The sequence below is a fragment of the Maylandia zebra genome, linkage group LG5 (genome assembly GCF_041146795.1).
Source record: "Maylandia zebra isolate NMK-2024a linkage group LG5, Mzebra_GT3a, whole genome shotgun sequence".
Classification (NCBI taxonomy): Eukaryota; Metazoa; Chordata; class Actinopteri; order Cichliformes; family Cichlidae; genus Maylandia; species Maylandia zebra.
In genome coordinates, this window is record NC_135171.1 from 12,253,674 (window position 1) to 12,279,690 (window position 26,017).

Genomic DNA, 26,017 nt, shown 5'->3' on the forward strand with positions numbered 1-26,017 from the left:
ATGTCTTTTGAACGGCGATGTCTTGGGAAGAAAGCTTACATAGCTGGAGTGTACTCACTTGTAAATTAGTTCATTCATAGAGCAAGAATGAAAAAAAAAAAACAAAAAAAAACAGACAAAACAAAAAAAGGAAACATCTTGGCCTTTTATATAATTACCTGTAACAAACTGTTTTTACATGTTGGTCATCTCTTGATTGCCTTTTGTGTCTTTGCTTATAAAAGAAACGTATATATATATATATATATAAATATATATAGTCTCCCTAATTTGCTTCTGTCAAGCTGATTCACTGTAGGAGTCCGAATCACTGCTAGGTTCGTTACAATACAAAACTTGTACAGGGAGGAGGTTTCTGACTGGACATGAGTGTATATCTACTTTGTAAGAGTGGATTCAGTTGTGATGGTAACGACGGCCACGAAGATGAGAGCCCGGGTTTGCCGCTTTTTCTCTGGCCCGTGCCTCGGGTTCTGTTTGTGATTTCTCCCGATTACTTTCTAGAAATGAAAACTTTCTCTTCATATGCATTCATAATTTTGTGCGTGTCGGTGTGTCTGTTGAACAAAACTAGACATGCATGCAAAAAAGCAGTGTATTTTAGTAGTGATGCCTTAAGTTAGACCATAAGCTGAAGGTTCTCAGAAAAAAAAGAAAAAAAGAAGAAAAAACATTTAATGAGTTTGTTCCTCTCTCCATGTGGTATACAATTGTGTCCTTTCCTTCCACAGTACCTTTGCTGGGTCACTATTTTTGCACCCTCGTTAGATAGGTCCTCATCAGCAGTGCCGAGGTCTCTGAACTTTCCCCTTCCACACTGAGACGAGTGTGCCTCTCAGCACTCACAGGTGTTGCGAGTTTCTCTCGGCTGTTTGCAGGTTATCTGGAAATGTCCTGTATTTTCCAATGTGTGTTTTTTGTACTGTAGGGAGTAATGTATCTTTTATCATCAAAAAATAAACATGTTAAACATAAAAAAAAAAAATAGGCTTTTGTGCGTGTGTGTTTATTAAAAGTAAACACAAGACAAGTTGAGTCACCTGCTGTAAGCCACGCTGAGCCGCTCTCAAAAACGGCTTCTCTACATCCAGATCTTCTTTGGCACTTCCTTCAAAGTATTCAGCTCTAATTTCCTCGCACCACTGCCGGGACAGCTTGCCAGACACCTGAGAGGAAACAAAATGTTACTCACATGATGGATCAGAGTAATGTGTGGAATAAAACACACAAATCTAAAGGATGGGCCTCTTGGCAAACTGAGTTTCACGAGCAGCGGGCTTGGAAAGCCTGTGGTGACCAGAACACGTCAAACTAAACAATGGTCACTTTTGTCATGCTGAGAGCCATCCTGAGATGGCATCTGATTTGTAAGAGTTAATAAACATGGATTATACAGATTAAAGGCTTAGCATTAAGAATATAAAGGACAAACACAGCCCTGATTTCTTTATATTTGCTCCTAGTGAGCCAGTGATCTTGACCAATAGTTCTTCAGGCTTTCTGAAGGTCTTTCAAAGTTTTTCTTTCTACACTGACTGCATTTCCCTCTGTTCAATCCAGTCATAGACACTAATCTACAAATCATTCAAGCATTAAATAAATCCACCTAACTCAACGCATGAAGTCTTCACATAACCGAAAACATAGCAAACCCATTTCAAATGATATTGTTAGGTGCTCCGTTACTAGCAGCCTGTCATTAAAAACATTTGTTCACATTTCTTGACTAGAATCTACTAAAAATCCCAAAGACAACACTTTGACAGGCATAAAATATTTTTGCAAAGGGATTTCCATTCGCATCTCTACAAAGTGTGCAGTGACTACTATACGTAATGTAGTAGTCACTGTTAACTGTTATTCTGTCAGACTTCAGCTTGTGTTTTTGTATTTTATTTTAATTCAAATGTCCCAACTCTGCCTAACCAAATAAAATAAGCACAAAGGAAAGCTAAATATCGTTTAGACAGTTTCTCTTTCTATCCCAATAACACTTAAATGGGTACACTGTTATTTCAGCTGCTGGCTTCTTCGTCAATCATTTTTAGGTCCGAGTCGGGATGTGGCTATAGATAGTCACATCTGATTTTGAGCTGCCACTTCCTTGTGAGAGTCACATGCAGTGTGTCACTTTGCATCAGCTTTCTTCATTCTGCAAAACTGAATAATAATCAAAATAATATCAACTGACAATTTTCTTCCACCGACTTCAAGTAGTTTTCAGGCTTTCTTGTAGATTCATTGCATTTTCTCTTTGTGGTAGTTTCCATCCAATTCCAGTAAAATCTGCACTGATTGTGATTTACAGTTTTCCTCCTTGGGTAGGCAGTAGAACAGTGAGGTTAACCTGCACTTGACCCATGCTTTCTTCACGTATCTTTCCTGCAGTGTTGACTTTTGAATACCAGAACCAATCAAAATGTGAGACTGAGGGACAAGAGATAAAAAAAAAAAAATGCTGTGCAGCCTCCACATAAAGTAGGACACCTGGTTACCCTGGACGCAGCTTACTTTACTGTGTGCTCACACCAAAAATAGAACAGAAGAATACAAAATGTTAATAGAGACTTCACTTTTGATCTAACACTCACTGTGACTTGCATTTCCTTTGCAAGAGTGTAATTTACAAGTGTATTTCAGAAAGAAAAGAGAAATCTCTTGGTGTAAACAACATGAAAGCATGGCTCCATTCTACCAACAGTTCAGGCTGATGGTCGTGGTGTTGGTGGTGTAATGGTGAGAGGGCACATTTTCTTGGCACACTGGGCATCTTAGTACCAACTGAGAATGGTTTAAATACCGCAGCCTACCCGAGAACTGTTGCTGACCACGTCTATACCTTAATGACCGTCTTCAGATGGCTGCTTCCAGCAGGATAATGCCACAGAGCTCAAAAATATCAAAGTGGCTTCTTGAGCTTAACAATGAGTTTGCTTTACTCAAGTGGTCTCCACAGTCACCAGACTGGAATCCTACAGAGCACCTCGGGGATGTGGTCAAACGGGAGATTCACATCATGGATCTGGAGAAGCTGTGTGAGGCTGTGGATCAAAATCTCAGAGGAATCTTTTCCCACCACCTGGGGAGTCTACACCATGAAGAATTAAGGCAGTTCTAAAGGCAAAACTAAGCTAAGGTGTACATTTAAAAGTGCCCAGTGACTGCATACACACAGAATGGCAAAATTGAAGCAATTTGATAACAAACCCGATAACAAGGTAGCTCAATATAGACTAAAGGTCCTAAACCTAAGTGATCACACTTAGGTTTAGTAGGTTCCCACTACAGCACCAGGCCGGAAAGCAGGTAAGACAAAAATGATGTTATAGTTCAGTCGTGGTTCCAACAAATCTGCATTTAATAAAACTGTACTGAGCCACGTGTGTGGTAAACCTGGAGATGCCTCACTGAGACCGACTGAAAGAAGAGGACTTTGACTAACCTCTCGGTCGCTCAGATCCGTTTTGTTGCCCAGTACAATAAAAGGGAAATCAGAAGGATCCTTGGGTTCCCCTTGGATCAAAAACTCCTTCCTCCACCCATCCAGAGCAGAGAAGCTGGCCTTGGATGTGACATCAAACACCAGCATGCAGCAGTGAGCTCCCCTGTACAGAGGTGTACCCAGAGACTGGAACCTCTCTGTGCCTGCTGTGTCCCAGATCTGACATACACACAGTGGGAAACATGGGATTAACCATCCTATATGACATGAGTGTCTTGTTCCTGGGTGCGTGGGGGCTTGTTTCACTGCCAAATGCACAGGTGAATTACCTGCAGCGTGACTGTGTCCCCATTTATGCTGATTGTTTTAGAGAGGAAGTCGGTCCCCACAGTGGCCCGGTACATGTTGGTGAAGCGGTGATTCACGTATCTGTTCATGACGGAGGATTTTCCCACCCTAAGTAAACACTCACATGTTTAGTGGAAATCGACAAAATGAAGACCTCTCGCTCTTTTACCGGAGACAGGCGCATTATTCTTCTTGCATCGCACTGCGCCGTTAAATACAAGCCCACACTTTCACACTTTTGAGAATTTGGAATTATGTCTTAAACTATGAACAGAAAGAGAGCCGGAGTAAATGAAAGTGAAACAAGTATCGGTGGAACTGCGGAATTAATAAGAACCTTTAAATGCCCCTTTAACTCACCCAGAGTTTCCTATGAGGATTATTTTCAGTGTAATAGGACCCTTTTTGTCACTCATATCCATGTCTGATTGTTTGGCCCAGCCGGTATGAACCCACGAGAGCTCACGCTGCCGATGCCTTCACGGGTCCCTAGAAATATGCGCCTTCAATGACTGGACGTGTCACACGCCTATAGCCAGATTTAGAAATTAAAATAAAATAACTAAAATACTAATATTATTATTATTGTTTTAAAGTTTTCAAGTGATTTCCTCCGTGTGTTAAATATATTCTTTCTTTTTTTCTTTTCTTTTGTTCTTACCACACTGCTGGCAAGTTGCAACTAAATGTCCAAAATTCCAATTAAGTGGCTGTGCTTTGAAGGCACCGCATCATGACAGGTGATTGGCACACAGCCGCGTTCTCCTCATTCCTGTATGAAAGGTCCACAGACTCAGCAACAGGGCTCTACTCCAGGAACAACTCTGAGTTTGTTAACCCTGAGCTGAGGAAACTCCGGATCTTCTTGTTCCAGAAAAACAGTCAACTTCAACTCTGAGTCAGTAACTGGGGTCAGATAACCTGCTCGCTGGCAGGTTTTAATTAGCGAACTGAGTTTCTCTCTGACTCCTCCCCTCTTGCTGCACCTGAATCACCTGGCTGACACCTCGAATCATTTCCTCATTTATAAAATCGCAGTCATTGTGTAGGGGAGTGAACTAATCTGCAGAAGTTGACGTTTTTACAAGCACTGAAATCCCAGTTAGACGCTAATTTGTTCTATTTTTGTACTTAACATCAAACAGGCATTTACTCCTCGATATACAGGTATATACAGCCATGACGTTGCATATTTCTAATCAACCCAGTATAAGATCCACAGTCTCCATCTCTGTGGCTCTGTGGAGAGTAGCTGTCAGACTGTCAGTCAGCTCTTCTGAAACATTTACTGTAGCAATGACTGTTTCAGTCAAACTCGTCTGTGTAAAACTTTAGACGCACCACATACTGATGGTGATGGAAAAATGTCTGTCACAGCTCGATCTTGGATATGATGGGAATATTTGAGTGAAGGTGAGACTAATCTTCACAGATTGTTCACAGATTCAGTCACTGAATAATCTGAAACAATTTAAAGCAACTGAACCTCAAAATATTTTCCACTGAAGATCACCTGAGTGACTCTATCAGTGACTCCAAACTGGATCAGCCCTAAGGTAGCCTATAGGCTCTGTAATGGATCAGTGTTTTTGATCACTGTTCGGCTTTACTAATAAAACTTTACATTCTACTTTACATTAAATATTTTTATTTATTTATTTATTTTTAGATCAAACTATAATGATTACACTGGTGAACAGTAAAGATTTATTTTTCTATAAATCTCAAAAATGGGATTGTTACAGCCCATCAGTACATCAAATGTTCACTAAACAAATTAAAATACATAAAAATAAAAATGAAATGCTCAAAACTGTAAAAAAAAAGCCCAAAAAAAACCAACCCTTCCTTTATTCCCCATTAGAGGGCAGTATAGACCTCAGGTGGTTTATTTTTCTTCTCGGACAGATATGCTTAGAGCCATGAGGTAGGGTTGCTTTGAATAATCATTAAATGACCAGTTTAGTGTTTTTAACTAATTGTGAGGTTAAAGTTATTAATGAAAGTTAAAATATCATCAATATTTTAATTAAATGTAAAAAAAAAAAGGCTAAAAGAAGAAGGAGACATATCAGAAAGGCTAAAATGCTGACATTTACTCACACTTTGTACTTTGATGTTTCAGAGTTTCCTTTTATTGGAGTAATCAAATTCTGCCATCTTTTATTACGTTTCACTTTTGAGTGTTCAGGTTAGTGCAAGAAAAAAACCTTACAGTAACCAGAGGACAGGTTCTATCTATATCTATCTATATATACATCAATCATACAATCATCATAAGAATATGTTGAATTCACTGCCAAAAGCCAACGGAAAATCTCATGATTCATGAGGTTAATGAGGTGAAATAATTACCATAACTCAGTATACAGTTAGTGTCATTGTTGGGTCTTACAGAATGAAAAATAACAACTTTAAAAATAATGGTTCTTGAAATAAAATGGCCAAGAATGTGGGAATTTCGTCATCTAAACAGCATCATTAAACGATTCAGTAAATCTCTGCGTAAAGAAGAACAAAAAACAATGCTGATCTTAAACATGATGCTGAAGTGGAAATCCCATCTTAGTATTATTCAGAAAGTCACAGTCAGTAAACTTTTTTTGCTGCATCCACAAATGTGAGGTGAAATTCCACCATACAGAGACATAGAGGCATACATGAACATGATCCAGAAACTCTGAGCTCTCCTCTGGACTGACCTCATATAAGATGGACTGAGGCAAAGTGTAAACTCTTTGGTCTCTCTTTGCTGATATTGTGTTTGAAAATCATGGACTTTGTGTCCTTGCTGTTGGAGAGTAGAGGAATCATTTGGCTTGTTATCAGAGCACGGTTAAAGGCAGTACCCGTGATAGTATGGGGCACATCAGCGCACACTGGATGTATAAACTGCCTCTGTGAAGGCCTTGATTGTTTTCAGTGAGGCCATGCAATCAGTCACAATCCCTCATCTACCCATTGAAAACATCTGGTGCACTATGAAGCAAAAATATGACAGAAGGAGTCAAGCAGCTGAAACCCTCGAAATCCTTTATCAGGCACGAATGAGCAACATTTGCTTTATGTCACTTGTCTCCTCAGCTCTTCCACCTGCTGCCTTTAGGGGTCACCATAGCAGATCATCTGCTTCCACCTCACCCTATCCCCAGCAACCTGCCTGTCGGCTTGATCTGCTACATACTTTCCACATGCCCAGACCATTTTGAGCTTTCCTTTGAACTCTATCTCTAGCTGAGCCGTCCTGATGTACTAATTTCTAATCCCAATCTTCCCAGTCATTTTTAGAACTCAATACAATTGATCACTTTCAACATCTAACATGTTGTGTTTTCAAACCAATACTATCACACTTTTTTTTACTTGATGCCTGCCTTTAGAAATGAGATTCTAGATTAATGACAGATGAGGTAGAGTTCAATTTTTCTTTGTCTAGTATCAAAGTTACTTATTTATCCTAATGTATGAGCTAAATTGGAAGCTGGTTATCAAGAGGTTACCATAAAAGCATATATAAAATATAAACAATAATAAGTAGGAAGTAGTACTTACTACTGAAACACACGGACACAGAAAATATAAACAATGCAGAATTTATATTTGTGATCATAAGAGGGGTAAAAAAAAAATTGTGCAATCGTCAGTTAAAAACAGAATATAAAACCTATAAGAAAAGAAAAACTCAACTACTTGACACAATGCTGAGATTCCTTCATATCTATGTCCTGTAGTGACTGTCAGAGGTGCAGCAGAACACTGAGATTGCAAAAAAACAGCAACAGAAAAACTAGCGTATCTCTGTGAGTGGCACTCGTGAGTGCCCGCCTAACTTTATTAGACAATGGATGGAGACACACTCATAACGCTGTGCTGCTGCACAAAGTCCACGCTTGTTTGGGTGCCAAGAAAGCGCCTAAACATTTATTTCAATCACAGTGAAAGTAATGGAGATGTGTACAACCATGGAGTGAAGACTTTTTGAAAAAGTGAGGACCTTCTGGATGTGACCCCGGTCTGCTCCTCCTTTCTTTCACACCTTTTAGAAAGAAGAAAGAAACAGAAGGTGTGTGAGTGTCAAGATTCAGTTTTATGGGTGTTGGTCAGAAACAGCTTTAGGCTATTCACTTAGTTAAGTCTGTATTGAGGACCTAGAGAAACCATCATGTCAATAAATGTCCTCAGAAACAGACTGTATGAACATTTGTGTGTGTGTGTGTGTGTGTGTGTGTGTGTGTGTGTGTGTGTGTGTGTGTGTGTGTGTGTGTGTGTGAGAGAGAGAGGGGGGGGGGAGAAAGAGAGAGCGCTATCCTCCTGGGTATAGCAGTGGTGCTGCAGCCCTGCATTGCAGAGATAAGACCACCGCCTTCACAGAAGCCTGTTTCTTGGGAATTTGAAAGTTGTCCTCATACTCCACTGTTGACACACAATGTCATCTGTCATCCAGCTACGAAGGCCCTGAGCAACCTCCTAACTGTCCGACAAGACACTCCAGCGTTAGTTCAAACTGTCTCTGTCGAGATACTGTCAACAGAAGAAGAAAACTGTGTCCGTGTGTGTGTGTTTGCCTTGCGTGATTTATGTAGTACAGCCACTTACACGCTGTAGGGCCTTGTAACCCTGACAGTATGCCTGTACCGCTTTATGACAGTAAGCGGCGGGCCTGTAATTCCTGGCCTCCTCCTTTCATCTTGATAACCTCTTATCAGAGCAGAGCAGCACACTCGCACTGTGGCGGCAGCCACATCCCTGCCCGGCTGTCCACGCTGCCACAGAGACCTCATCTCACTCTGGTACTACTGCTCTCATTCACCCAGGCTACAGTGTTTCACATCCAGCACATTCACATTTAACTGTGCCATAACTGCCATTAAAAAGGAAAACCTAGAGGGGACAAACCTAAGTTGTCAACACAATAAATTGATAGCACAAGCTGGAGCCTATCCAGCTTTGCCTGAAGTGGGCTTACACTGCACAAATTATCATACCTTGATTACACGATGATGTCAGACAAACTTTAAGCTTTGTATAACAGAATCCTGAATCGAATTTTAAAGTTTTACCTGGTACTCTATTGCATTGCAGAACAATAAGTAGTATTTGCAAATAGTATTACCAACAGCCTTAGTGTAAATGTTCCTGGAAGAATCTGAATTGGTCTTATACGGTAGATGAAGAGCAGATAATAACTCAGACAGTATTCACCGCTTGTGTGTGTGTATTGCTTGGTTATTTATTTAGTATAATCACTTGCTCTTAGTCTTATTATTGAACCAACAGCAGCCTTTTGACAAATCTCATAAAAACAAAAAAAACAAAAAAAAACACTGACAGGTGCGAACAGAGCAGGTTTCTTCTTCACTTATCTACGTGACAACAAAGAAAACATGACACAGGTGTCATCAGAAGTTATACGGAGGTGATGAGGAGGACATTTTATTACAGCTCTGCTTTTTCCTGATATCCAACTGTTTATGGGTCCCCGGGACATTGACTTCACTGACTTTTACTACTTTAACAGTTTATTTCTGTTGTTCCAGGATACTAATTTCACAGCAACCGGTGATACTGTGTGTGGAACGTTTAGGGAAATGAAAGGCTTAGTTAGAATTTTTGTGTAACAGTTGCCATGACCTATATATTGATTTGCATCTGGCCTAACTGATACCACTTATTAGCCATCGCTGCCTTGTCGGACGCATTTCAACTTATCTGCCTCATTCCTAAAAAAAACCCAGTGTGGTTTTTTGTTTTTGTTTTTCAAAAAGGAAAAAAAAGAAAGGCATCAATTCTTCCCAACTGTTTTTCTCCCCTGATTTCCCTGAAAACTGTAAATGAACAAAGAGAGAGGAAAGTTGGGGAGCTGCTTTGACTATCAAATGACTTCGACAGTGTCGGGTTTGTGCGCAGCCAGGCCGTGCTCAGACCATATCTCTCCCTATGATTGCAGCGTCTTCGCCGATTTGCATTACTGTGTTCCATTCTAAGCTTTGCTGGACCACAAAGAAATTGTGTCTTTGCATTTTATATTTGCTTTGTTCAAATGTCTGTCAAACTCTTTTCCATGTGGGCTTGGTCTTATCAGGGGCTGTATGCACATTTCATCAACAGACAAAAAAAGTGTCCATCCTGCATGCACACCGCAGGAAGCGGAGTTTATTTTATATTGCATTAGTATATGCATTTCTTTTAAGATCTGGAAAAAGACAATATAACACACAAAATATGATGTGCAATGGATCTGATGATTCCTATCGACTACGTGTAGTTGTTTCATACTGGCCTTGGTTTTGGTCCTGATATGCTTTTTATATACGGTGCTTCCTCTGTGGAAATCATCAGAGATACAAACACGTTATCAATACTACACAAGCAGCACACACAGCCATAAAGGAAGAGCAGAGGAACTAAGATTTAAAGCACCTTCACCTTTCGCTCCAGATGCCACAAATATTTATTACATTATTTATATCTGTAGATGACACGCTTAAATGTGATTTTAAACTCATGCCTGTACATATGTAACATCTAAGCCCCACACAAGCTCGTTCTCTCTGGACCAAAGAGGTGTGTCTTTTAAAAAAATGTTTGTCCCCAACCCCTCCCACGGACTGTCTCGTAGCCCTAAACTTTGCTGGTAGTTAGAGAAGTTTTTTAGTTGTAGCCATCAGCCTACAGTGAGGTCCAGCTGTGCACCACCTCCCACCTGGCTGCATATATTTTTCGGCTCTAAAAGCTCACTGCACCCATCAGTCGTCGGTGGCGTCCACTCAGGTAGGTGACCAGTCGGGACTTTGCCTTCTGTTCTCATATTTCCACCCCAAACACCTGGTGTAACCAGCTTGATTCGTTAAATACAGCTGGCTAGTTTTGTTGGTTAAGAATAATTGTGCATGTGAAACTTTCACTGGTGAGAATTACGATCATCTGAGGCAATTTATTGCTTGGCAGACTGTGAATTGTGGAGATACGAGAGGCGAGAACTTTGCATGAGGGCAACAGAGAATCTGTTTCCTTCTCTGTGAAAGTGACACTTTTTGTTTTCCGTTCATTATTTTCAATTGAATTTTCAATAATTACCACAAGTATATGTAACGGTAGAGATGAATTATAATATTAATTTAATTCGCCCACTGCACGAGTTCAGCTTGAAGTTGCTTACATCCATATCAAAAACAAGTCGACTGCTTTACACGGTAGATATATGTTCAGTGTGTTTTAATGCAAGTAGCATAATGTCAATCTATTAACATTGGAGTTTAGGGGCATAACACTCAAAGTAATTAATTGTGTTGTGATATGAGCAGCTGGGTGTGAGTTTCAAATTATTTCATCTATCCCTCTGGGGTTGTTTCTTTTTTAGTTTTGTCTCTTTTGATCAGTCCTCCACAACGTGCCGCCTCACCCCGCTGTGTCACTGCGCTTGTTGCGTTTCTCATCAAACAGATTTCTATTAATCAGATGAGATTAGTTTCATGTAGTATCAGTGGGGCTGGATATATTTAGCATTATAATAATGCTGTCTATCAGATTTTCTCAGAGTTTATCAGCCAGTATCAGTCTCTTCTCTTTCCTCTTCTCTTCCCTCTAAAGATACGGCGCGGGGAGAGGCCTCGTCCGCTGTTCTTATAATGCACATTATGATGCTGTGGGACGTCGTTGCTGGTATTTTGGAGCAGAATTTGTTTTTGATTCGACTTTTAAAGCAGTTTTCAGAAAGGGGCCTTCATCTCAAGCTCTAAAAATCTGCTCGAAATTTGCGTTTTTCTTTGATAAAAATTGAATCGCCCCCAAAAAAACAAAAACAGAAAGGGTTATTAATCACACAAATAAGTGAGAGTGTGACAGAGACTGCTGTTAACACTCTGACTTGAAAAGAAAAAAAATCTGCCAGCAAACACCATTACACTTTGTGTGCGCTGCTGTGTTGTTTGTCCACACGGCCAGTCATCCCTATGGGCACATCTTTTGCATTCCTCTAACTGGCACACCTATTGTAGTGGGGCCACTTGGTAACCGTTTGGTCACTGGCTGTGTCGCTACATTTATAGACTCGTTTATTTTTAGTTTTTACTTTCAGCCGCAGTCAAATGAGGATCCTAGAAAAGGAAGTTTGAAAAAGCATGCTGTCGAGAGATCTTGTCCCTGATAACTTCAAGTTGCACTGGTTGTTGTGAAGAGAGAAGCTCGGTGATAATGCATCGACTTCAATCAAAGTCACGGCCTCTCTCGTTCTCATCTGAATTAAGAGAGTCGCAAACCTCCAGTGTTCGAGGAGTTTGGTGGTGTCTCTGTCAAGACCTTTTGACAACATGTCTCCATAAGGACTGAGAGCCACACACCTAAAAACAAAGTCAATCGATGCTCGTGTCCTTATATTCATTTTAAACTGTGCTAACTGTAAAGACAAATGCATTAGTGTAAGGGTGTAGAGTGCAAAGAGTACATGAATGAATAATAAATGACTCGTATAAAATGAGGCTTGTGCACAGCTTAGATCTTTTCATCCTGGGTTGGTGCATTTGACAGCAAAAACAATTTAGATTTCTCACTATACTCGCCACAGGCTGTTTTACCTGCCAACATGGAAGATTCATCAGAGCAGTCCCACTGGGTGTCTCCATCCCTGCTCAGCTCAGACCCCCTGGCCGCTTTCTCCTCTGATTCTGGCCTGTTGCCTCCGGGAGAAGAGGGTGAGACGTTCTTCACCGGCCAGGACACTGACTACACCAGCCTGCCCTCTTTCTTCTCCACCCCAAGCCTCAGTCGAGCGCCAGCTCCTTACCGACACGGCTCTGGTCAGTGCTTCCAAGCCGTCACCCAACAAATCCATCCTCTAGTTCGCCTTCTAAATTGTGATTTGACTCTTATTTCTTCTTTCCACAGTTCGACCAATGTTCAACTCACCGAGCCTGCTCAGCAACCTTCAGCTGCTGGATGGGCTGCCCAGCCACTCTCTGAGCTCGCCCTACAACCCCCCAGTCTCCACCTGGAGCAGCAGCCCTCTCACTAAGACGCCATTGCATTCGCACACCCCGACCTCCCTCTACACCCCTGGAGTGACCTCCTCTTTCACCACTTCCAGAGATGGATATTCGTCTCCGGGCAGAGAGGGCAGGGAGAGTCCCCATTTTCAGGAGGCCCTCAAGGCAGAGCGCCTGAGCCCACTTGGGGGGTCTGGGGCCAGCAGCAGCTTTCTCAACCTGACTCCTGCAGCTGGCAGCGTGTACACTCCATCATCCCACCCACACATGCTAAGCCCCTACAGCTCATACATGAGTGGCCCACAGGACTACAGCTCCGCTGCCCTCTACTCCAGCCCCGGAGCCTGGATCAACCCCTCGTACTCCCCTAAACTCCGTAACAAGATGAGGATATCCACTCCAGGTGAGGATATATTGACAGGTGCCTCTTTTTCTTTTCCCTGGGTGGACCATTTTGGCACAATATTCTATAAAATGAAAATGCTCTGAAAGTTCAGCCTTGACGGTTGGTGGCTGTTTTGGAAATTATCAGATTTTTCTCAGCAGATGCAGATTTCATGGAACTGTAGATGGTTACATTTACAAGAAATTTGAATAAACTTTCAACCCTTGTAGCTCTCCCAAAATAGAAATTCGAACATCTGTACTTCAACAACAACTGAGCATCTGCAAGTTCCAAAAACAAGAGAGAGAGAGAGAGAGTTGTGAAACTAAAACATTTTGTTCTATGTTGAGTATAACAGTCTGCCCATTATATAATGTGTCACTGAGATCTTTGCACATGAAATAATATATTAAGAAACATTCATCCATCATATGTTACACTCTGTAAACTGTCATTATTTCTCTGAACAGAGGCCAGAGAGTGTGTCAACTGTGGAGCCACAGCTACCCCTCTGTGGCGCCGGGATGGTACAGGCCACTACCTGTGCAATGCCTGTGGACTGTACCACAAGATGAACGGCCAAAATAGACCTCTAATCCGACCCAAGAAGAGACTGGTATGACAGGCTGATACGGGCCTCGTTTGCCTCCTTTGTAAACCATCGAACAAATAATCCGTCGTTACCAGGGTAGTTTGAAAAGCTCGACTATATCCTTTTCTGTGTCTCAGATTGTCAGCAAGCGCGCAGGTACCCTCTGTGCCAACTGTCACACAAGCACAACAACGCTGTGGAGACGCAACGCCAACGGGGAACCTGTGTGTAATGCCTGCGGACTCTACTTTAAACTGCATAACGTGAGTCAGTCATTTCAGATGAATCCACAAACACCTGGTAAATATTAAAAAAAAATTAATTAATTAAAAAAAATTCTCCTTCATTCCTCACTACAGGTTAACCGGCCTCTCACCATGAAGAAGGATGGAATTCAAACACGTAACAGAAAAGTCTCCAGCAAGAACAAGAAGAGCAAGAAGGCCGCCTTGTTGGAGCCGTACATGGAGGTGACTCAGCCGCCCTCCCTGGACGACAACGGTGGGCCCTTCTCCCTCGGCCCCGGGACTCTCCTCACCTACAGTCACTCGCCTCACCTCATGCCTACACCGTCCCCGATCCATCCCTCTGCCAGCTTACCCTACACGCACCACCTCAACTCTGGCATGGTGCCCACACTAGTGTGACATAACAGGACGGGCACCTGTGAATACTCAGACACGAGCCCGCTTCCTTGTATTGCCAGTTATTTGTACATATGTGTTGTTGGCTGTCATGCGAATGGAGTTTCCTGTGTATTTTACCTGCGTTTCATCCACATGTTGTGTTACTGTGCTGACTGGGCACTTGTGTGAAGTCCGATAAAATCACTCAGGTTTTGGCATATGTAAACACCCTAATAAGGGAATTCTCCCAGCTGTAAATACAAACACAAATCTGATTTACGGTATCTGTGTGACAATTCTTCTTTTATTATTCTTAAAGTAAAGCTATACCTTAGTTTTGTGCTTCAGGGGTCTGTTTTGTATTTGCATAATTCTTATTACCATATTAAAACTCTAAAGAAAAAAATGCGTGACTTATTCTGTTTGACTTATGAAGGCTTTTGTTTTAAGTCATTTGAATCCTCAGCTCTCTGAGCTAACCACAGCAAGGCCTGCTGTGGGAGGTTATTGTACTCCCCTGCCCTGGTATAATGGTGTCTTTGTGCTGGCAGTTCTCCACTTTGACAGTGTAATAGTACATAGCGGGTATGCAAATCGTCTTTTCCGCATAAGTGACAAACATTCAACTAAAGTGCACCACTTATGGCTGCTTTTATATTTAGACGAGCTACAGCACAACTGGACACACGAGGTCACGTTTGTACTTTTCATTACTCATCTCTGTTTGAATGTGCAGAAGGGGATTTTTGTTTCAATTTTACAGTTTTCCACTTTCATGTCAAAGGTCTCAAACAACAGAGAACGTGTTTAGAAATCAGAAGACAACAATACGTTTCATGACGTCGCTGCCCTTTGCGTGTTTTATTTTTGCCCATGTAGGCCAAAGAAAGCCGAGCACATGTAGATTGTGAGGTGAATTCTGCCTTTAGTGAAGTAGAAGAAAAAAATGCACACATGCACATTTTCCTCACCAACATTGAAACTCTTACTTCAGTAAATGGACCAGTCAAATTTACTTTAACAAAGTAAAGACGAGATCACGGCTAGATTGACAAAATTGTAAAAATATATTACAAAGGAATTAAGAGGGACTTGTGAACATTTAATAAACAAGGGCTAGTTTGACTTTTACTTTTTCACTTTAAGCTCTAACAGTGCGTGACATATTAAGGTGCCATTATGTTTTATTTTGAAAAACCCTAGAGGGACAGCATTCAAAGACGTGCTGTGTAAGAACGTCTGTGATTGTGTTAACCAGCTGAATGCATTGTCATCTGAACAAACACAAAGCACTTAACAATCTAGGTGCACTGACTCCTCAGCCTCGTTTTTGGCTTACCTCTCTGTAGTTTCTGACCTTTGTGCTACAGCAAGTGGAGAAGCAGGAAATAAAAAAAAGAAATCCAGATAAACTAAAATTTAAATGCCTAAAATTATTTATAAGTACAAGGGTACATGCATTTACTTAAAACAGACTTAAAGAATGATTTTTTTAAGTTGATATAATATTAATATTTTAATATTCAGACACTTGGAGCTGATTTGATTGTTTTTCTAGAGGAATATGGCTTTAAAAAACAAACAGGGCAGGCTGTTTGATAATGGACACATTGCCCAGCAGCATTGCCCTATTAGGGTTAAATTAGTACACACAGGCAAAGCTCTCTGGCACAATTTTATGACAAAACGCAAGATGCATATTGTTCTGTGCAAAGAAACACCTTGAATTCAGGGTCTTAACAGACTCTTGCCTTAACAGGTTATCGTGGCGATCGTGGCTCAAGAGTTGGGAGTTCGCCGGTTCGAGCCCCAGCTTGGACAGTCTCGGTTGTTGTGTCCTTGGGCAAGACACTTCACCCGTTGCCTACTGGTGGTGGTCAGAGAGCCCGGTGGCGCCAGTGTCCGGCAGCCTCTGTCAGTGCGCCCCAGGGTGGCTGTGGCTACAATGTAGCTTGCCATCACCAGTGTGTGAATGGGTGGATGACTGGTTGTGTAAAGTGCTTTGGAGTCCTTAGGGACTAGAAAAGCACTATACAAATACAGGCCATTTACCATTTATGTAAGAAACGCCTAATACTAGTGTATACATGTCTGTGTACTTTTTATGCTGAGCAGCAGGGCTGGGGTTGCTCGCTCAGTACTGGGGGGTGGCTGATAAGTTATCACTGAGGCCACAGACCCCAAACCATCCACCTGCTGCTGGCACCGCCACTCTAACACTCCCTGTCAGTTAGTCATTGAGGGCCACAGTGTCTCTTTAGGTGTCAAAGACAAACACACATATCACTGGAATCATCTGAAGGACCGGTAACTGGGTGCTGTATGTGAATAGGCGCTGGGGTATAGAAGAACAGTTTGGTTACAAAACCAGTGTGTCATGTTTGGGCCAAGTGAATCCTGTCATGTTTCATAATCTGCGAGTACGCTCACAGAATGCTTCCCTCGAGACAAATCTATAAATTATCACCCACGTCGCCCACTGATTCGTGCACGCTTCACTGCAGACCTCGAGGAGAAATAAGATTTTCTTTTATGCATTTGGTTTCATCTCGGCGAGTACGGCCCTGTGAACATCTGGGCAAGTCACCTACTCATAACGCTGCATGACACGCACCACTGGGTGTATTGGTGATAAACCAAGTCTTTGACAGAATTTATCAATAGAAGCGTTTTTTGCTTGTTTTTTGTTCAACTCGCTTAACAAATCCACAGTAGAAAAAATAATATGAAAAATGTTTCCTCCTAGTGCAGCTTCATTCATTAGCAGCCAACCGTTACATTACATAACCCAACTGATTCCCCAAAGACCTTGATTATGGGAATAATTTGTGATAGTGCCCTGTGAAATTACGGAGCGAGATGAGGGTGGGTTTCTATTTGAATCCGTTTACAGCATCTACTCAAAGTTGACTCTAAACCACACTAAAGTGGACCAATCCGCAGTGCTCACCTCTGCAGGAGTTATCGTGAGCAAAACAAACACGAGACAAGTGCGGGGGGGGGGAGGGGGAGACATGATCTTTTTCTTTTTAAAGGAATAAGATGATTTGGCAAGCACATCCATAATTTATACTCTTTTCCTCAACTGTCTGTATCTGCTGTTTATCTGCTGCAGCTGTCAGCTCTGCTCTGGGGAAATGGCAACAAATGACGGGGATAGATTAGCAACCACAGGCCTTCTCCAGTTCACTCACAAGGCCATCCGTTAGAGCCTTCTCTCTCCCGCTGCCTCACTGCTTGTCTCCTTTCCCATTCGTACTATCATTATATCATCCAGAGCTCGCAGAATAATCTTGTGAAAAGCTGTTCTAGCGTGGAAAGTGGGTGATTTAACTACTTGTTGTGGTGTGTGATCAGACAGATTAAACCCATTACTGGGAGAATTCACGTTCTCTGTGTCTTATTTGACTTTCTTGTGGGAAAAATACAAAAGGAAAAAACTGTGATGGAAGAGCTTGCAAACACTACAGCTGTCATGTCTGAAATTACTTGTAACTGAAAGCAGAGTAGCACAGCTTGCTCCTTTTGGAATATGTGGTACATTAGCACCCCCATGTGGAGAAAGTGCAACACTGCTGTTAAGCGAGGCTGTGCAGGATGTAAAACTGTACACATCTTTACACTTCAAACTAGGACACAAAGACCTCCTTCCCCTGGGCCATTTGGACTGTAAAGCAATTCCACCCAACACCCCACCCACGCCACTGAATAACCCTCATCACTCAGGCCACTCACACATGGTTTCTATACTCAGACATAGTCCATTGCACTACTTCCAAGCACTTTGCAACCCGTCCTCTAATGTGTCTTTTTAATGTGTGCCTTCCTCCTGTTTTGTTTAAACTCCTCTTGTCTGTTATTTATTCTTGTTGCCCTATTTTTATTCCATGCACAGTTGGTGTGGAGCACCCACTGACTCAATAACTGCCCAGAAGCATTAGCAGAATATCTTCCTTGCATGTATATCAGACCTTGGTATATATCTTTGTGTACATGTTGATATGGTGACAAAGACATGTGGATTTTATATTTTCAAGAAGATTTTAATGCACATTGTGTAAAAGAATACATCTCATTTAATTCCAGCTTTTAAGATACTTCATATGGAGTCACTTCATTTGATTTGTGGCAGAACAATAGCAGCACAAGTGAAAGGGGAGGTTTACAAGACAGTAGCGAGCACTGCTACGATGTATGGTTTATAGACGGTGGCACTGACACGAGAACAAGAACAAGGTGAAAGTGGCAGAGCTGGAGAAGTTAATGTCACAGTGACAGCTCAGTTAGTGGACTTGGTGAACAAAGTATGGTTAATATGGAGCTGCCAAGCAGAGGAAAAGAGGCAGACCACAGATGTAGTGAAGGGGGCTTGCATGGGGTTGATGTGACAAGACTGTGCTAAGAGTAGGGCAAAATGGCAGCAGATGATCCAATCTGATCCCTTAGAGGAACAGCCAAAAAACAAAAAAAAAAAACAAAAAAAAAAAAAAACAAAAAAAAAAACACTGAATACAATCATGGATATGTAGCCTGTTGCACATGGATAATTTTAGATACTAGTGAGAGATGGAAAAAGTCAATTTCACATGCATGTCTCTGGACTGTTGGAGGAAGAGAACTCACAGGCCTCTGCTAGAGCATAGATTTGATTTTTTTGGATAGCCTCTGCACTCCATACAGTTTACGCAGCAAAACCTTTCAAAACAGACTTAAAAACTCAAGAACAGTCAAAAGAAACTGAGAATTACACATTAAAGGGGGGAATACAACATAGTCTCAGTCATACACATTGTTCCCTGAATAATACAGGATAAAAAGAGAGAGAGAGAGCTTAGACTAGCTGAATCACTTTCACTGCCTTTTTAATTAGGTTCATTTAAAGCATTTGCCCTCTGAACAGGCAAATCAGCTACTAAACTGTTGTGCGTTTAAAAATAAAATAAAAACACATTGGTCAAAGCAAGGCGAGCAGGTGGTCTGCAACAGCTCACCAAGTTACACATTATGAAGCTTCTCACAGAATGACTTTGCCCACCCACTATGGTCACTGCACATGTGGACTGGGCTTCCATGTAAACATTAACCGCTTCCCTCCCTCGGTTTAGCATTCCACAGGGTGTTCAGTGACGGCAGAGAAGTAGCACCTTCACTGTTAATCTGTCATGAGCATGCCAACCAGCAGCCCTGTTACTAATGCCACTCCAACAAACAGCCATCTCTTCAGAGACTCCCCAGAGCTCCTAGTAGACATCCCTTTCCCAAATATCTCTGTAAAGCGGTCCTGGAAAAAAAAAAGATTAGACAGTGTTTTAAATGACTTTTTCCCTCCCTTTAAAAGCACAAAAGTTGCACACCTCATGTCAACTTCATCCCCTGCCGACTTACCCATCCTCCATTTCGTTGGATCCACAGACTAATGTGATCATCTAGATACGCAGTCATCCAGTCTGCAATGTCGGGTACCAGCTCACCCATATTGCTGTCAATACAGTCCAGACACATTGCAGAACCAAAGACAAACAGACCAATTATACGCCCCCAATTGATTCCATCCCTGAACAACTCATCCATCACACTCTCGAAGCATTGCTGGGCTGTGTCTGGCGTGATGTTGAGGTGCGAAGCAACGTCCCTAAAAGACTGTGTGAACAGAAAACCAAACTGCTCTCCTGAGTCTAGAAGAGCTGATTTTAAAGCCTCTATGCCATCGTACGCAGGCAGGGATTTGGCCAGGTCTCTCTCAGTCCTTTGGCCCACATTGGTTGGCCTCAGAAGGGAAGTTGGGTGATTCTTCTGAGACAGTTTATAGCTTATAAAGAACTCCACCAGCTCTCGGTTCCTGCACTGCATCTCCACTCTGGACCTCCTCTGCAGGGCCAGGCTAATCAAATGCCACGATCTCTCCTGCCAGTCATACCAGTGTATCATCTGGCACATTAGGCTTCACTTGGAGTGGTCACCTGGAAGCACAGACGGATATTGCAGTTAGCTTCATTCTTTTAAAAATTTAGCAACTCGTGCAACTGTGTTTTAGCATCCATCTCTATTGATCATAGTCTTTACTCTTCACCAATTGTAAAAAAGGTAAACTTATGTATGAGGACTGCAACTGTGGCAGAAATTTGGAAAATAACGTTTTATGCGAGCTAACCGCAGCTAACTAGTAGTTTTTCAAGCTTAGCCCTGAACTGTTCACCAGCATTACTTCTATACCAGAGCCTCTGAATGCCAGCTAACCATCGTTGACAGCTCCAGCTAGGAAGTCGCACGCTTGGATTCTACCAGTTTTAGCTTCACGTGCTAACCAGCTGCCACACACTCCGCATGAAACACAGCAAAATTAGAAAAAAACTAAATCAATAAACAACTAAAAATTCTATTTAAGCCGTGAACATGCGGCGCCTCCACTCACCATTATACCTAGAGCTGCCAAAACCTTGTTCTCCGTTTGAGAAAGCAGCTATGAAGTTTTAAAAACTACTGCTGCGAATACTCCAGATAAACGCACCTTTCTGAAGCGTCACACTTTGTGGCCTGGGTAGCGATGCACGCTGGCGGTTGGACAGTTGTACGGTAGCAGCAGCCAGGAGTCCCACCCACTCATACAAAGCGACCAATCAAATAAGGAGACATTCCGGAAATTAGGAAGTCGCTGAAATTTCATTTAAAAACATGCAGCTGCATCTGTTGTGACACTGACACTCAGTAAATTATACGGAGTGGCACTTTACCTGGTGAGTTAAATGTTCGTGTTTAATGAATAGGGGCCTCTTATTGTAAAGTCTTCTCATTTTGGAGCACTGGGCAACTTATAAACAAATGTGTCATGTTAGAAAAAAACAGTATGCCCTAACGCCATCATGGAAGAGAAAGTGCGACTTCTGGTTGCCCAAAATGCCTTAAATTTACATTTATATACATACCTGTGCTCTCACTCTTAGAAACTGTTATTAAGTTAAAAAAAAAACAACATTTTCTGCAGAAATACCTTTAAGCAGCTAATTTCACCTGGTCCAAAAGCTTAATAGCACAGAAAGAGCGGCAATAAACTTTCTTATTAATCAAACACCTTTATTAAAATGTGTCCATAAGGAATTAACATATCCTACATTTTCTAAATGTTAAACAGTATGGTGCAGTTCTTTGTCACAGTTGGGGGAAAAATATGCAAATAGTTCAGTTTACATATTTCTTATATGGTGTGACAGCAAACCAGTGAGTGATACAGATGTGCATGAAGAAACTAACAAGGAGCAATGGCTAAAAATATATACACAACACTACCTACATAATGCTGTTTATTTCGTTTCAACACTGTTCAGAAAAAAAAAATCAGCTGCTGATTTAGTGACCCACACATTCTGGTCTACTATTTGTAACTGTTGAGTCATCTTTGTTTTAATACACCCCTTTACTACTCAACCAAGGCACACTGCAAGGCTTGCATTCCCATCTTGCAAAGAAATCTCCGTCTCTCTAGAAGCATTATCTGCAGGTTTTGTTTCTTCAGTCATGTTTAATGGTTCCTTGGATTGGAAACTCTCGTGCGCATTTACATCGATATCTCCATTCTCAGTGGGTCTGTCATCTGTGTTTGTTTCACTGTCAGAGTCTATGGAAATAGTCTCTGTGCACGTACTAAGTTTTAAGGTACAATTTAGTGTCTCACTGTGTTTGTTTTGGTCCGTCTTTGGAGTACGACAACTGATGCCTACGGCCTTCTTAGCAGAGGTACCAACAATTTTGCTTTCCTCAAAATTCAAGTTATGCTTAACTTTCTTTAGAGCTTGCATGTCAAAGCCGAGCAGCACCGACACCTTCTTGGTCTTGCAGTTTCTCACGCACGTGCTTTGCTTGGTTGCAAAGTGTGTAGCGATGTCGGATTTCCACAGCCACAGACTCGCCGACAGCTTGTCCTCTTCAGAAGAAGAAAGGTACGGTCGCCGGTTGAAGTAGGCAGTCAGGAAATTTTTCCTGGCCTCATAAGTCTTGTGTTCATAGCTTCTAGGATCCAGAGCAAGCCCATCAGATTCAGCCTTCTTTCCAAAGATGGTGGAAGTCGTCTTAGCATCCTTGGCCAGCTTTATCCTCTTGGAGTTAGACATAGCCTGTGTTGATGGCTGCCTCTTAAGATAGCCAGCCCCAGAGGAGTTAAGTGTCAAGCCAGGTTTAAAGTTTTGGGTTGCTTGGTTCCTACCAACAGCCCTGCACTGCACAAGATGCAACGTAATTGTGGAAGCCACCATGTTGCTGGTGTACACCCCTAAGCAATGAATGCACTTGTACGTCATCTTTTTCTCAACTGGATGTATTGTTTGAAGGACTTGATGCCGTTCTCTCAGATGCATGGCCAAAGCATCGGAGATAGGCCCTTTGAGAATGGTGAAACACAGCGGACACACAGTCTTCCCAATCTCACTTGTTTGCATTAGTGAAGGGATACTTCCTGCAAGATGTTCACTTTTCTTATCGGTCCCTCTAGGATCAGGTAGTTTGACAAGATGTGGAAGACTATTCTGAACAGGCGTCGACTGATCTTGACCATTGATGGGTTCCTTCATGTTAAAAGTAAGAACAGCAAGCTGTACATTACTGGACTTCTCTTGTTTAATGGTGAGGTCAAAGGTTAGAGGCGATGCACCAGGGGGTCCAATAAACTCCTCAGGGTGTGCCTGAGCTGTATGCTCCATAATTTTCTCAACATTGTGGAAAGCAGAGTGACACTGTGGACAGGTTAAGCCATGGATTAGCATGTGATTTAGCAGTGTATCACTGGGCAGGTAGCGGTTACAAAGCAAACATTTGCTGGTAAAGTTGTGGATTTTCATGATGTACTTGGCAAGCGCCCACACTTTTTTCGCCTTGTGTGCATTCTCAAAATGAGCACTGTATAAGTTTTCAGGAAAAAGCTCATTGCAAACTGTACATATCTTCCACTTCTGTGTTTGGGCTGTGTTTACACCAGTACCAGCATTTTCAACTGCTGTACTGTTCCTCTGTACTGGAACAGTGGCACGCACCTGACTGCCTATAATGGGAGACTGACTTTTAATAACCGGGCCTACTGGCTTTAAATAGCCAATTACTTGCTGTGCATTTGGTTCAGGTCTAAGTGTTTGAGGTCTACTGACAACTAGAGGAGGCTTCTGTGACATGACTGGTAAAGACTGAGGCTTGGAGACGATAATGTTAGCATGTCCAATCATGGTTGTTACTTGGGCACCAATGCGCTCATGGTACTCAATAACATGCTGGACCAGAGCCTCATAGGTACGAGTGGTAAACTGGCATCTTTTACAGAGGATGTTGTTGCCAACAACAGAACTAGCACCATTTTTCACAGATGACTCAGAAACCATACCAAGATATGGTGAGACAATATGCTGAAAATGTTCCCTGTAGATGTGCCTTCTCACCACATTGTATAGCGTGTCCCGAAATGTGCATTTTTTGCAGAAATACATTGCTTTCTCCACACCGTTTCCCTGTTTGTATCTATCAAGATAAGCTTTCCCCAGCGCAGCTCCCTGTGAGCTTCCATAATTGTGCCGAGTTGAATTGGGTATGTGGAATATTTTAACATGCGTCTCCAAAGTTCTCTTGCTTGCAGTAAACGTGCAGTATGGACAGTTGAGCAGGATTTTACTGTCCAAGAGTTTCCTGTGCACATTACGGAAGTGATTCTTGTAGCCTGAGTAGAATTTGGAAGAAAATGGACACTCTGTGCAGCAAAATGGCTTTGATCTGTATTCCTAAAAAAAAAATGTAAAAAAAATGATCAAAAAAAAAAAAAACAACAACAAAAACTTTGCATTAAGAAAAATATGCACATTAGTGCATGATAATGTGAGCAAGTCTTTCAGATAGGATAAAATCTTACCTGTGTTTTAGAGTATGATGGATCCCAGGCGCAGATATCAAGGCAAAGCGTGCCCTTCACAAACTGCTCATTAGGGCAAAACTCTTTGAACTCCTGCAAAAAATTTAAAATATTAAAGACCAACTCCAATGGAAATAAGTTTTTAACATTGTTACCATGTCTGTATAGTATTTGTATATGCAAGTCTTGGTTTTAAATTTGTATGCGTCCCCTCTAATCCCCCTTTTTTGTTTGGGTTTGATAAAGGGTAATATGTTTCTGATTTCCCCCCCCCCCCCTTTATTCTTATGGGGACTGGTACTGAATTTCCCTTTGTCAAGCCAGAGCACTAGTGAGTGTATTTGTGAAAGGCAAACACAAAGAGGTTAGGGATTAGACTGCAAATTCATTCTCTGCAAACTACACTAGGCAAAGCTGTGGAAATGTATCCACACCTTTGGAGTCTGTCATTTTAAAGCTTGATGAGGCTGTTTCTAAAGACACACACACACACACACATATATGTATAGAGAGAGAGAGAACAAATTTGTTATCCTTATTACGTCCACCGATGATTAGGTGCCAATCAAAACTGCCTTAAAATCGTCACGTTGGTTTAAAACAAACACACTTACACCTTACTGAAAACCATCTTTGGGCAAGTGAGTGGTCTTTGGTCCATCAATGCTACCTTTATGTTATTCAAAGTTCTTATCCATCACATGCAGCTCAAAACACACTTGCTCACCTCTGCTGCCTCCTTGCAGAACTCAAGTCCAATGTCACCGAGTGCTTTTTTCACTTGTTTCCTGGCTCTCCTGATTCTTGTAAGATTGTTCACCGGGAGCTGATACATTATCTCCTGGCAGACAGATATGAATTCTTCATTATAACCTCAGGTACATTTATAACCTGTATCACATTATCCGGACTCACTAAGAGACAACACGCCCTTTCAGCACGTGTCTCCCTCTAGTACAGCGTGTTTATTATGATGGCATTGTGTGTTTCAGAGCTTCAGGGGTCCGGCACTGTTTCTATGGTGACGCTTCACTACAACCTTGTTTCTGATTGAGTGGTGGGTTTGATCAGAAAGCCTAACAACAGAACAGGTCCACGGCTTCTATTGTTCACCATGCACAGAGCTTTCGGGAATTACAGTTTTACAATACGTGTTAGCTTTGTGGGCTAGCGTTACAGTGTTAGCCAGATTTAGCAATGCCTACTGAGCACAAACACTAGCGTTGCATAGCTGCTTTCTTTCCACTTTCATTGACTATATTTAAAGTTTTACTCACCTTGCAATAAGCCAGAAGAGTAACTTTACAGGGGTTATCTCACGACATTAATGGCTAAAATAAAAAACAGAGGGGCTGGCGGGACATGCAGATTGGCGGTGATGCTCCCCTCAACGCCGGTGCTCAGCAGCTCCACAGTTAGCTAGCCAAGCTATCTAGTTAGCTCGTTCATCTACACCGCAGAGCTGCTAGCTGGGGGACGAGTGACAAAACACAGCGGTAGAATTGTGCACAGCTCATGAAAATAGTACACTTCGAAAATGGGAACCTCCAGGGCCACCTATACTCCTCCAGTTCTCAGATTTTCTTGCACCGGAGGTCAGGCCAGCTTGCTGGCTAACGCGTTGATCAACTCTCAAACCAAAATGGCGACTACAAAAAGACGGAAGTCGTAGTCGCTGGGCTGGATTGACTGACCTGATTGTGCCGATTTCCCCCCTCAAATTCATGAAAACAATCTAGGCAGTTTAGAACACTTTCCATGAT

General features: G+C 42.0%; 4 protein-coding genes and 1 long non-coding RNA gene across 7 annotated transcripts; 1 reads left to right on the plus strand and 4 right to left on the minus strand.

Moving 5' to 3' along the window:
• Nucleotides 1-127: 127 nt before the first annotated feature.
• Nucleotides 128-4,713, minus strand: si:dkey-13a21.4 (ras-related protein rab7). 2 transcript variants are annotated; one of them, XM_004571912.6, is made up of 6 exons: nt 4,452-4,713; nt 4,151-4,279; nt 3,772-3,898; nt 3,443-3,661; nt 1,041-1,166; nt 128-922 (listed from the first exon to the last, which is right to left on the minus strand). In XM_004571912.6, the coding sequence occupies exons 2-6, from the start codon at nt 4,210-4,212 to the stop codon at nt 836-838; spliced, it is 621 nt and encodes a 206-aa protein (XP_004571969.3). In that variant the 5' UTR covers nt 4,213-4,279; nt 4,452-4,713; the 3' UTR covers nt 128-835. The 2 variants fall into 2 exon arrangements, with proteins under 2 accessions (XP_004571969.3, XP_076739883.1); XM_076883768.1 differs by having other exon boundaries at nt 4,151-4,319.
• Nucleotides 4,714-5,916: 1,203 nt separating this feature from the next.
• LOC143418589 (uncharacterized) lies at nt 5,917-10,469 on the minus strand. The gene is made up of 3 exons (XR_013098596.1): nt 10,217-10,469; nt 10,071-10,113; nt 5,917-7,826 (listed from the first exon to the last, which is right to left on the minus strand). It is a non-coding gene; the product is annotated as an uncharacterized LOC143418589 (long non-coding RNA).
• Nucleotides 10,410-14,649, plus strand: gata1a (GATA binding protein 1a). The gene is made up of 6 exons (XM_004571911.5): nt 10,410-10,561; nt 12,354-12,585; nt 12,674-13,174; nt 13,627-13,772; nt 13,886-14,011; nt 14,108-14,649. Exons 2-6 carry the CDS (start codon nt 12,372-12,374, stop codon nt 14,393-14,395), a joined length of 1,275 nt encoding a protein of 424 aa, XP_004571968.3. The 5' UTR covers nt 10,410-10,561; nt 12,354-12,371; the 3' UTR covers nt 14,396-14,649.
• A 3,747-nt stretch (nt 14,650-18,396) lies between these two features.
• Nucleotides 18,397-21,014, minus strand: LOC101485344 (bcl-2-like protein 1). Of its 2 annotated transcripts, none has more exons than XM_004571910.4 (3): nt 20,883-21,014; nt 19,760-20,334; nt 18,397-19,655 (listed from the first exon to the last, which is right to left on the minus strand). In XM_004571910.4, the coding sequence occupies exons 2-3, from the start codon at nt 20,309-20,311 to the stop codon at nt 19,527-19,529; spliced, it is 681 nt and encodes a 226-aa protein (XP_004571967.1). In that variant the 5' UTR covers nt 20,312-20,334; nt 20,883-21,014; the 3' UTR covers nt 18,397-19,526. The 2 variants fall into 2 exon arrangements, with proteins under 2 accessions (XP_004571967.1, XP_004571966.1); XM_004571909.6 differs by having other exon boundaries at nt 20,787-20,942.
• Nucleotides 21,015-21,424: 410 nt separating this feature from the next.
• Nucleotides 21,425-25,894, minus strand: adnpa (activity-dependent neuroprotector homeobox a). The gene is made up of 4 exons (XM_004571908.6): nt 25,532-25,894; nt 24,982-25,095; nt 24,255-24,347; nt 21,425-24,126 (listed from the first exon to the last, which is right to left on the minus strand). The coding sequence occupies exons 2-4, from the start codon at nt 25,087-25,089 to the stop codon at nt 21,793-21,795; spliced, it is 2,535 nt and encodes an 844-aa protein (XP_004571965.3). The 5' UTR covers nt 25,090-25,095; nt 25,532-25,894; the 3' UTR covers nt 21,425-21,792.
• Between the last annotated feature and the right edge of the window lie 123 nt (nt 25,895-26,017).